This window comes from Natrix helvetica (genome assembly GCF_964273705.1).
Source record: "Natrix helvetica genome assembly, chromosome: 1".
Lineage (NCBI taxonomy): Eukaryota > Metazoa > Chordata > Lepidosauria > Squamata > Natricidae > Natrix > Natrix helvetica.
The window spans coordinates 186042590-186055379 of NC_138548.1; the positions used below are offsets into that span (position 1 = coordinate 186042590).

At 42.1% G+C, this 12790-nt stretch overlaps 1 protein-coding gene across 4 annotated transcripts in view; it reads left to right on the forward strand.

The window, feature by feature from the left end:
• Positions 1-12790, forward strand: part of CPS1 (carbamoyl-phosphate synthase 1) — a 177952-nt gene that overhangs the window by 40470 nt on the left and 124692 nt on the right. For all 4 annotated transcript variants that reach the window (XM_081937064.1, XM_081937065.1, XM_081937066.1 and 1 more), the window contains exons 12-13: positions 9871-9969; positions 11511-11606. In XM_081937064.1, coding sequence (XP_081793190.1) covers positions 9871-9969; positions 11511-11606 — 195 coding nt within the window. The remainder of the gene's footprint in view (positions 1-9870; positions 9970-11510; positions 11607-12790) is intronic.

The window sequence follows — 12790 nt, forward strand, 5'->3', positions numbered from 1 at the left end:
AAGGAAATTCCCCCAAAAATGTTGAGATCCAGAAAGGACTATGCATTCCTAGTGGATGAACTTAGAAATCACCAGATACAGTATTGATGGGAGGTTCCGGCCAGACTGGTGGTGAATTATTTAGGTGAAAGCTATCGTCTTAATTCAGTTTGGAAGGCGAGAGATTTTTACAGTAATGTACTAAAGGCTGGATACCCACCATCTCCAGGACTCAGAAGAAGAAAAGAAGCAGGGGAGGCTAGACAGGAAGATACCCAGGTACAAGCAGGTGCTGCTCAAGCCTTGGAATTACTCGAGGAGACAGAAGGAGTTATGGAACGAGCGGCAACCAAATGTAAAGAACAAGAATTAAAGATGCAACAAGCTCAGATAATAATCCAAGAAGCTATAAATATAAATACAGAAGCTGGGGGGGGGGGGGGAGCCAGACCCAAGAAGAAATTCCAGCAGGATTTCCAGGTGGCTCTAAAAAAGCTTCAGGGGGCTGAAGATGACAATTAAATTCTTAACCTGGAATGTTAATGGTTTAAACTCACCACAAAAAAGGAAAAAAAATATTTTACCATCTGAAACAATTTAAAAATGATGTAATTTGTTTACAAGAAGCACATATTAGAACAAATGACCAGAAATATCTGATGAATGCAAGATTGGGAATGCACTTTGTGGCATCTGCACTGGAGAAGAAAATTGGTATAGTTATATACTTAAGGAAAGGCTTAAAGGCTGAATTAATTGAAGCAGATCCTCAAGGAAGATATATCGCAATTGAATTATTAATAGAAGAAAAGAAAATACTTTTAACGGGAGTATATGCTCCCAATCAACAACAAGAAAATTTTTACAAGTTGCTCCATACTAAATTAATACAATGGGATTACAGATTATGTATATTACTGGGTGACTGGAATGGAGTATTGGATACTATGAAAGACAAGAAGGACTTTCACAAAATATTCAAACACGAGCAAGATTGCCTAAAACCTTCTTCGACATGATGGAGGATATGGAACTGAGGGATATTTGGCAAGAACGGAATTTTAAAGAACAAGACTTTACATTTTTTTCTGATAGGCACCAATCCTTTTCTAGAATTGACTTTATATTAATTACAAATGATCTTCCTTCCAGTGTGAAGAAGACGAAGATATGTCCGAGAACCCTAACAGATCATAACCCGGTGTGGATGGAACTGGAATATGGAGAGGGATCTAGGAGGTGTTGGAGGTTAAATGAAAATTTATTTAGATATGAGGGAAATGTCACAGAATATGAAAAACTACTGAAAGAATATTTTGTTTTTAACATGCATAAGGGAATATCCATGGAAACGGTTTGGGATGCAAGCAAAGCATATATGAGAGGTGTTTTAATAAACTTGAATAACCTATATAGATGTAGACGGGGAAAAACGAAGGGAACTAGAAGAAGAGATAAAAAAGAAAGAGCAGGCGCTAATATGTAACCCAGATGATAAGAAAACAAAAGAAGCAATTACCGTATTTTTCGCCCTATAAGACGCTCCGGAATATAAGACACAGCCAATTTTAAAGGAGGAAAATCTAGAAAAAAAAGATTCTGAACCAAATACTATAGTAAAATATTTTATATCAACTGTATAAAGTTAACAGCAGTTTAAGAACAATTTTATGTCAACCATGTAACACAGGGGTGTCCAAACTTTTTTCAAAGAGGGCCAGATTGGATGAAGTGAACATGCTGGAGGGCCGAACATTTTTCCGAACATTCTTTGAACAATAACAATTAAATGCAAATGAATTATTTTATGCCAAGTTAATTGCAAATGGCATACTTTTCATTTCATAACATTAAGATCAACTGACAGCTGAGTTTTCACAATGTATCCATCTTTTCCCTGAAGACTCGTGTTTAGTACATTCAGATGCTTTCTTTCCTCTTTCCCTCTTACTTGTCTATCCTTCCTTCCTTCCACCCTCCCTTCCTCCTTCTCTTCCTTCCTGCCTCCCTTCCAGTTCCCTCCTTCCTCTTTCCTCCTGCCTGCCTGCCTTCTTTCCCTCCTGCTTATCTATGCTTCCTTCCTTCCTTGCACCTCCCTCCCTTCTGCCTGCCTGCCTTCTTTCCTCTTTCCCTATCCTCCTATCCTTCCTTTCTCCCTCCCTCCTTCCCTGCCTCCCTTCCAGTTCCATCCTTCCCTCCTTCCTTCTGCCTCCTTCCTGCCTGCTTGCCTTCTTTCCTCTTTCCCTCCAGCGTGTCTGCTTTTCTTTCCTTCCTTCCACCTCCCTTCTGCCCTCCTGCTTTCTTTCCTCTTTCCCTCTTACTTGTCTATCCTCACTCCCTCCTCCCCTCCTTCCCTCCTTCCCTGCCTGAGCAGGCTTCTTGCATGGCCCCAGCCCTCCAGCCGGTGGCTCATCTAAAACTTTTAACTTCCCAATCTAGCGTTCTCCACCCACCCACCCCCAATCCGCCCGGATCTGTCATGCAGCAAAGAGATACAGTAGCTGGGCGCAATAGCAGCAATAGCAATAAGCAGATCCGGAGAGATTTGGGGTTGGGGGTGGAGAACGCTAGATGGGACACAATCAAACTTGATTCAAAGGCTTCGATCTCAGGAGCGAAAGCCTTTGAATCAAGTTTGATTGTGTCCCATCTAGCGTTCTCCACCCCCAACCCCAAATCTCTCCGGATCCGGAGAGATTTGGGGTTGGGGGTGGAGAACGCTAGATGGGACACAATCAAACTTGATTCAAAGGCTTTGGCTCCTGAGATCGGTGCGCTGCCATCCAAAATGCTATTACTACGATCTCTGCCGCCTGGAACTGCCCGAGAAGCGGCAGGTAAAGTGGGCGCTGCAGCGATCGTGGTACCAGCATTTTGGATGGCAGCGCACCGGTCTCAGGAGCCAAAGCCTTGAGGCACCTTTCGTTTGCAGGAGGAGGGCAGCTTAAAGCAGCGCCCCAGCAATGTGAGGAGCCGCTGCCACCGCCACCACCGCCTAAGCCCTCTCGGGAGCCCAGCCGAGCGGGAGCTCTGAAAGCGAAACCTCTCTCCTTTCCAGCCATCACGATCTCTGCAGCCCTCTCTTTGCCTGCCCCATTTTCAGATGACCCAGTGGCTACATTCGGCTTACAAGACGCACTCAGATTTTTACCCTCTTTTTTGGAGTAAAAAAGTGCGTCTTATAAGGCGAAAAATACGGTACTTTACTATGAGAGCAATTCAATATGCTGATGTTAGATCAAGTAGCAACTAATTTGTTATTCGCTAAACACAATACTTTTGCAATGCAAATAAACCAGATAGATGGTTAGCATATATGTTAAGGAAAAAACATAGAGAAAATAGAGTACAAAGGTAAAGAAGTTTATCAACAGGATATGATTAAAAAGGCTTTTTTAGAATTTTATACAAGACTGTATGCTGGGGATAAAATACAAGGTTTAGATATAGATAGATATTTGGAGAAAGAGAATATCCCCATAGTTACAGATGAACAAAGGGAAAGATTGAATCAACCGATTTCCACGGAGGAAATTCTCCTGGTAAGTAAGCAGTTAAAAGTTGGTAAAGCTCCTGGCACAGATGGATTGACAGTGGTTTATTACAAAAATTTACAACTCGAAATGGTAGAACCTCTTAAGGAACTATTTAAGAGGTGGAGGAAGCGCACACTGAGGGGTTTTTTAATTAATTGTTTTTTAAAAGTTGTAAGGGGTTCCAGGGGTGGGGGGGGGAAGTCAGGAGGGATGGGAGAGCCAGGCACCTAGGTGTGGTCGAGGGGGGAGGGAGCGGAGTGGGGGAGGAGAGGGAAGATAGCATTCCTGTGCAGGGCTCCTTGATACCAACGGTCGTGGGGAGGGGCAGGTGCGAGGACAGATCAAGAGCGCGTAGTCGGTTGGGAGACCGGGGTTTTTGGTCATTCCCGGTCGTTCATACCAACCCCTGCAGACTAGGTGGTCAGGTTCTACAGACCCAAGGCCTGAGACTGATGTTATGCAACGCGAGGTCCGTTGTCAATAAGGCCCCCCTCATCCACGATCTAATTTTGGAGGGGGTGCCGGACCTCGCAGGAATAACCGAGACCTGGTTGGGCCACGAGGGTGGTTTACCCCTCGTGGAAATGTGCCCGCCAGGTTATCGAGCATTTCACCAGCCTCGGGCCCAGGGAAGGGGCGGTGGGGTAGCAGTGATTATCCGGGAAGACTTAGAGCCGAGAGAGTTCACTGTGCCACAGACATCCGGGTGTGAGTCCCTTGTCGTGAGATGGGGCCCAGGGAGGCAGTTGGGCCTGCTGATAGTATACCTGGCTCCTCGCTATACGTCAGCGGCCCTGCCTGAACTCCTCGAGCTGATCTCATCGGTGGCGGTTGAGACCCCCAAACTGTTAGTGATGGGGGATTTTAATCTGCCGTCGATGGGAGAAGCGTCTGAGGGGGTTCGGGAGTTCATGGCTTCCATGACAGCCATGGACCTGACCCAGTTAATTCAGGGCCCTACTCACGAGGGAGGCCACACGCTGGACCTTGTCTTTGTCTCTGGCCAATGGACGAGTGATCTGGGAATAGGGGATCTAGCTATTATTCCCCTGTCATGGTCGGATCACTCACTTCTCCGGCTTGACTTCCCTGGTGCTACCCCCCACCGCGAGGAGGCGGAACCGGAAGGCATTAGATGGTTCCGCCCCAAGCGCCTGATGGAACCAGATAGGTTCCAGACGGAGCTTGGGCCACCTCCTGTGGATCTGACCCGCCCTCGAGTAGAGGACCTGGTAGACGCATGGAACAGTGCGACTACCGGGGCCCTAGACCGGGTGGCACCTTTGCGGCCTCTCCTGCGGCGACGAACCACCCTGGCCCCTTGGTTTACTGAGGAGCTAAGGGTGATGAAACGCCACAAGAGACGCCTAGAGAGTCGTTGGAGATCCTCCCGTTCCGAATTTGACCGAGCACAGGCACGAGCCTATTTGAGGACGTACCTTGTGGCACTAAGAGCGGCCAAACGTCAATATTGTGCCGCTCTTATTGCGTCCGCAGATAACCGCCCTGCCGCCCTGTTTCGGGTGACTCGCTCCCTCTTGTTTGAGAGACCGCGGGAAGCCCCTTTACAGGGCAGAGCAGAGGAGTTTGGGAAATATCTACAGGACAAAGTCGCTCAAATCCGGATGGGATGGGCCCCTTTCAGTGGTCCAGTAGAGACGCCCGTGGCGAGTCTTGAGGGACCGCTTTGGGAGGAGTTTGACTCGGTTGCCATCGAGGATTTGGACAGGTTGCGTGGACGTCTGCGACCCACCACATGTTTATTGGACCCGTGTCCCTCCTGGCTTGTACTGGCATCCTGGGAGGTTACGCGCGACTGGCTCCTGGGCCTAGTGAACGCCTCGTTGGGTGAGGGATCTCTACCGGCCGCCTTGAAAGAGGCGGTGGTGAGGCCCCTGCTCAAGAAGCCTTCCCTGGACCCAACGGACCTAGCCAATTATCGTCCTGTCTCCAACCTTCCTTTCTTAGCGAAGGTTGTAGAGAATGTGGTGGTACAGCAGTTCCCACGTCACCTGGAGGAAAATGATTATCTAGACCCGCGCCAGTCCGGCTTCCGACCCGGGCACAGCACGGAGACAGCCTTGGTCGCATTGGTTGATGATCTCTGGAGGGCCAGAGATAGGGGTTGTTCCTCTATCCTGGTCCTATTAGATCTCTCGGCGGCGTTCGATACCATCGACCATGGTATCCTGTTGCACCGGCTAGAGGGGCTGGGAGTCAGGGGCACCGTTTTACGGTGGTTTGGCTCCTACCTCTCTGACCGGACGCAACGTGTGTTGGCAGGGGAGCAGAGTTCGACCCGGAGGTCACTCACATGTGGAGTGCCACAGGGATCGGTGCTCTCGCCTCTCCTGTTCAACACATACATGAAACCGCTGGGCGAGATCATCCGTGGCTTTGGGGTGGGATATCATCTGTATGCTGATGATACTCAGCTATACATTTCCACCCCGAACCACCCCAATGAGGCCGTCGAAATGATGTCCCGGTGTTTGGAGGCCGTACGGGTCTGGATGGATGGCAACCGACTAAAACTCAACCCTTCCAAGACGGAGTGGCTGTGGCTTCCGGCCCCCCGGTTCAACCAGGTGCTTCCATCTCTGGCCATTGGGGGCGTGCAACTAGCCCCCATGGAACAGGTGCGCAATTTGGGCGTCCTCCTAGATGCCCGGCTGTCCATGGATGACCATGTAACAGCCGTGGCTAGGGGGGCGTTCCATCAGGTCCGCCTGATGCACCAATTGCACCCCTTATTGGACCGGGATGCCCTACGCACAGTCACCCATGCGCTAGTGACGTCTCGCCTGGACTACTGCAATGCTCTCTACATGGGGCTTCCCTTGAGATGCACTCGGAGACTACAGTTGGTCCAGAACGCGGCCGCGCGGGTGATTATGGGGAGGTTTAGATACTCCCCTGTAACACCTCTCCTGCGCGAGCTGCACTGGCTTCCTGTGGTCTACCGAGTGCGTTTCAAGGTTTTGATTATGATCTTTAAAGCGCTTCATGGCATAGGACCTAGTTACATGCAGGATCGCATCCTGCCCCACACATCCCTACGACCAATTCGCTCACACAGAGAGGGACTTCTCCGGGTGCCGTCCGCCAAACAGTGTCGGGCGACATCCAGGAGCAGAGCCTTCTCTGTGATGGGCCCAGCCCTGTGGAATGACCTCCCCCGTGACATCAGGATTATTTCCGATCTCCGCTCCTTCCGTGTACAGTTGAAGACCCACCTCTTTCAATCATCCGGCCTGGCTCAACCGTAATCTTTTCATATTCCTCCTGACTGTCTTTTTTTAAATTTTAAATTTTTATTGTATATTGGATTTTTTATTTGTTAATGGTTTTAATTTGTCTTAATGTTTTAATCTATTACCTCCTCCGTGCATGTATGTCTTTGTATATATGTATGTTTATATATGTCTTGGTGTACGCCGCCCCGAGTCCTGCCCGGAAAGGGAGCGGCTAATAAATCCAAATTTATTATTATTATTATTATTAATAAAATACAACTGGGAGGAGTGGTACCACCATCTTGGAGAACAGCCTTTATTTCCCTGATTCCGAAAGAAGATCAAGATCACAGTCAGCCAAAAAACTATAGGCCTATATCACTACTTAATACAGATTATAAAATTTTTGCTAAAATACTAGCAAATAGGTTGGTGTCAGTTATACAACAAAAGATTCACAATGATCAATCTGGTTTTATACATGGGAGACAAATGAAAAGTAATGTAAGACAAATTGTTAATATATTGGAATATTTGGGGAAGAATAACCAAATCCCTGCAGTGCTTATATTCTTGGATGTGGAGAAAGCATTTGATCGAGTGGATTGGCAGTTTTTAATGAAAATAATACAAAAGATGCAGTTTGGAGAGTATTTTACACAATCTATTAACGCAATATACCAGAAACAAACAGCACAAATTATAGTTAATGGTAGTCCAACAGAATTTTTTAAAATCAAAAAAGGAACAAGACAGGGATGTCCCCTGTCTCCATTATTGTTTATTTTAACTTTGGAATTATTGCTGAATAGAATATGTGACTCAGATGATGTACAGGGAATTAAGATTAGGCACCATGAATACAGAGTACGAGCATTCGCGAATGACTTGGTTGTAACTCTAACCCAACTGGTGAAATCAGCTATAGGTTTAATGAACATAATTAATCAATATGGTCAAGTATCCGGGTTTAAAATAAACCTAGGGAAATCAAAGATGATAGTTAAAAATATGATTATAAATCAAAAAGAAGAATTGGAAAGAGTAACAGGATGTGAGATAGTTAAAAAGGTTAAATATCTAGGAGTCTATATCACAACCTCAAATGGGAAATTATGAGCCATTATGGTATAAAATACAGACAGAGATGAATAAATGGAAACAATTGCAATTGTCTTTACTGGGACGGATAGCAGCAGTAAAAATAAACGTTTTGCCTAAGTTTTTATTTCTTTTTCAAATGATACCATTACTAAAAAAAGATGCAAATTTGGAAGAATGGCAGAAATGTATTAATAACTTTGTTTGGGCAGGGAAGAAACTGAGAATAAAACTTAAAATAATGCAAGATATACGTGAGAGAGGAGGTCTGAAAATGCCCAACTTAAAATTATATTATGAAGCAGTAGTTTTATCAACAATTAGTGATTGGATTAATTTAACAGAGGATAGAATATTGAATATTGAGGGATATGATTTGGTATATGGTTGGCATGCTTATTTAATATATGACAAGAAGGTGGACAAGATTTTTAAAAGCCACATATTAAGGAATGCTCTACTGCGTGTCTGGAAAAAATATCAATACAAGTTAAAAGATAAGATACCTATGTGGGTAGTACCCAGACATGTGATAGAGAACATAAGTATAGAACAAAAACAGGACGTAATTACATATAAAGAGCTTCTTAACATAGAAAGAGGTGTACCACAGCTAAAACCCTTGAATGTATTAAGAGAGGAAAGGGTAATTCAAACTTGGTTTCAGTATGGACAGTTACAGGCTAGATGGAAAAAAGACCAGAAAATTGTTATCATACAAAATGAGGATAATTTGGTAAAACAAATTAGGGACCAGAGTCAAATGCATATAAAGAGATTGTATAATACACTGATAGAAATAGACTCAGAAACAGAGTTAGTTAAATATTGCATGATAAAATGGGCACAAAACTTTGAAGAACCAATATAGATGGAAACATGGGAAAAGATTTGAGTAAGATATGTAAAATTTACGCAAGCTCAAAACTTGAGAGAGAATTTTTATAAGATGTTCTATAGATGGCATTTAGATCCCAAAAAGCTAGCTTGTATGTATCTGAATTTACAATCTAAATGTTGGAGATGTGATTGTGTTGACACTACATATTATTATGTATGGTGGACTTGTAAAAAAGTTAAAGCATTTTGGATAAAAATATGGTGAATTATTCAAAATATTCTTAAAAAGAGGATAAAGTTCACTACCCAGCTGTTCTTGTTAGGTATAATTACAAATTGTACAGCTATAGAGACTAATTTGATTTTGAACTTAATAACAGCAGCAAGATTGTTGGTGGCGCAGTACTGGAAGAAGGAAGTACTGCCTACTATTCAAGAATGGACGTTAAAAGTAGTAAACTTAGCAGAGATGGCCAAAATCTCAGCACATTTGAAGGATTATTCAGATGAGAAATGCAAGCTGGAATGGAAAAGATGGATTGACTACATTCACAATAAATATTGGACTAAGAAATTCCAATTAGCTTATGAATGAACAAGGAATGTTACAATTTATCTAAAGTTAGTTTAATAAAAGGGGAGTTAAAAGTACAAGAGGAGGTAGGATGCTATAGTTAGTTAGCCTATGTTAGTGTATGATTGTTAAATGTTTATACTCTGCATTTTGCTCTGGGAGGTTGGGGGGAGGTTGGGTTGGAGGAGGGGTAGGGTTGGGGTGGAGGGAGGGAAGGGGAAGGGGAAATATTTGTAAAAATTATTAAATTCTTTAATAATAATAATAAAAAAGAAATGGGTGAAGAAAAAACCCACAAGACTTAGGAGACTTGCATAACTTTAGAAGGTTTTATCACAGAGTCAGAAACATCCTTAAAGGAGATTATGTTTAGAACTGTTAGATCAGTGGCTCCACAGTATAGCCAATAATAATTCAAATATCACACAATTTGAATTGTTCTTTTTCTCCTTGTGTACAGGGTCACACTTTATGCAACATGAGAAATAAACACTAGTTTGAACTAACTTCTGTACCAATGATAATTCTAGAATTCTATTCAAATGGGATGAATAATCAATACAGGTTTTTTGAGACTGCTATACTTTATTGTTTATTTTTCTAGTTCATATTTGATTCATTTATCTCGCTCATCAAGAAGGGGAAAGGTACAAGCATTCCTTCAGTGCTGCCCAAAACCACAGCTGCAACTTCAAGAGTTCAGGTCTGTATATTACTGTGCTTTATTTTATCTTTATCTGAAATATTAGACATATTGATTATTGCTGTTATTATATGAACTGGATAGAAAAATTACTAGAAATCTGCATAACCAAAATTCCTTGCTAAAATTGTCTGACATGAAACTTACATTAACAATAGTTTGCTCCAAATGATTATTAATATGATGGAGGTTGGAATGTATCCTTTTAGTATATAAAGCAGATATTTTATTGTTTTACTTAGAGTTATACTCTTAGATCTTCATGACTTAGGTCATGTCTCCTTGAGGTTTAATCTGAGCCACTGTACATCATGGTTCTGTTTTAGAACTTGCTTTGGATGGCAAGAATTGTCTACTAGTCACAAGAAAGATTTTTGCTTATATTTCAGAATGCAGCAATCAGCCTCTTCTTACCTGGGCTCATGGAAAAAGAGTTTCCTAACTAAACAGTTCATTTTTACCATTGTGGAAACATTCTGATTTAATGAATGTTATTTGTTACTGCATTTTATCCACTCCCCCCCATCCTAAACCATTTGTACCACAGACTTAGTCATGCTGCAACCTAGCAGTCTGGCATGAGAATCATAAAGTCTAACTTTCCAGCCTCTTAAGCACAGTGTGTGTTCCTTTGAACAAAACTCAAATTAATGACTGGCTCCATCAGTGTTGTTGTAGCTTGTAGTTGAACTGTGAAATCCTTGGTACTGTCTGAGTTTAGTAGTTCACATGCAGATGTTTTGTTCACATGCAGATGTTACTAGGTAACATCTGGAAGGCTACAGGCACTGAAGATGTTACCTAGCCAGGTAATGAAATGTCTGCAAGCAAGCAACCACCCTCAGACATGAAACAAAATTAATGATTTGAGGCTGGAATATTTTAATTCTTATTGGATATGTTCCCAGTAAACTGATTTTAGGAGGTTAGTTCTGGATTTTGTCAAGGGAAGTGAATAGTTCTTAAAAGAGGGTCTCCTTTGGACAACAATGATTCTTATGATGTCTTGACAGGCACCATAAGGAATATTTGCAAACTTACTATTTGGCTGAATGTGCAGCTTTGTAAATACTTATTTTTCAACTTGAGAACTTGCTTAGAATTTCTTGTTTGCTTAAATAATGCATCATGCTTTGGCAATGCTTTGGGGGTCAGGGACAGCCCCACCCACTCTAATGAAGTGGTCTAAATAATAACTTTGTAGGGAACTTTCCATCCAAAAGGTAGACTGTGTAGCTTTTCTAGATCACTTGGGATTAGAGCTTCAAGAATTCCTAGCTGTCTAGCTATTCGTAGTGGTTACTAGTATTTGAAATGCTTGAAAATTAATGTCTTTCTCATTGCAATTATATAATCATCATGAACAGAGTCAAAGGAGAAGCATCAATTATTCCTGTTAGAAAGAAAGAAGTTAGGGCACAGCTTCCTTGATTTTAAAAAGACTGAGAATGTATGTGGTAATATAACCCCAAACCATTGGCTGAGATGGACTGCCATGGAAATTGAATGAATGAAAACCTGACTTTTCTGATTATTTTAAGGTTTCCAAAGTCCTCATCCTAGGATCTGGTGGTTTGTCTATTGGTCAAGCAGGAGAATTTGATTACTCTGGCTCCCAGGCTGTGAAAGCCATGAAGGTAAGAACAAGGATACTGAATTGCTAGCATGTGCCATAGCCATTCCTGCTCTTTCAGACAGGAATATTTTGTTCTGCTTTTATAAAATCTTTGACACAATATAGAAACATGACATACTAACTGCCTCTATTATTCATTGGAATGAACTCTGTACCTTCCCTGAACTTCTAAGTGGATTCCATTATTAATAAGCATGCAATGAAATAATTTGCATAAATTATTTAAAGTGGTTTACTATAAATGGTGAAGATAGTGATTGATTGAGAATGAAAGCATTTTATTATTTTCCAAGTTCTGCTTGGTATCTGTTACTCCGTTTTGAGGATGGAAGTGCAAATAATATTTTAAATGATGTGGCAACTGACAGGTAACAGATCTCTGGATTAACCAGAGCACAAATCGCCATGTAGACTAAGTTTACTGAGATGTTCAGGGTTTATGTATGCTATTACTGTACGATAAACTTCCAGTAATTTTGGTAAGGCAATAAAAATAAAGTATTTTTGCTGCATTACCAGTACTATCTGAAACTTTGCATGAGACCCATATTTGCAGAGCAAGTAACAGACTTTGAAAGCCCTGAATATTTATGAAATATGATATCTTTCAGGAAATAGCTTTATAAATGGGGTAATAATTAGGTTTCTCACTGTACATGCGGTTATGGATAAATGAATCTTTTGCCAGTGTTCATGTTTGGATTTTTGCATAATCTTTCTAATAAAGAGATTAAAATTATAATAGCACAGTATTAGGTATGGATTACAAAATGTGATTTCATTTTTTATTTTTATGAGAGAGGGAGGGAGAGGGAGGGTGGGAGGGAGGGAGGGAGGGAGAGAGAAAGAGAGAGAGAGAGAGAGAGAGAGAGAGAGAGAGAGGGGGGGGGAGCTCAGATTTCTGGTTGGAAAGAGCAATTCTCCCTTCTGAGAAAATGTGCATGATGCACCCAAGTGAAGTATTTTTCATTTCTAGTGATTTTAATATGAAAGCTAAAGACTTTTGGGGTGTTTAATCTATTGCATCCAACACCATTTAAATAAATTTAACATTGTCTGGATATTTTTCTGTTACCTTTTGTGATGTAACAAGCGAGTTAAAGGTGTTTTTTTATGTGATGTATGACAAGGGAACTTAGATTATAATATTTCAGTCACAAAAATACTTTCTACTAATAATCTGCA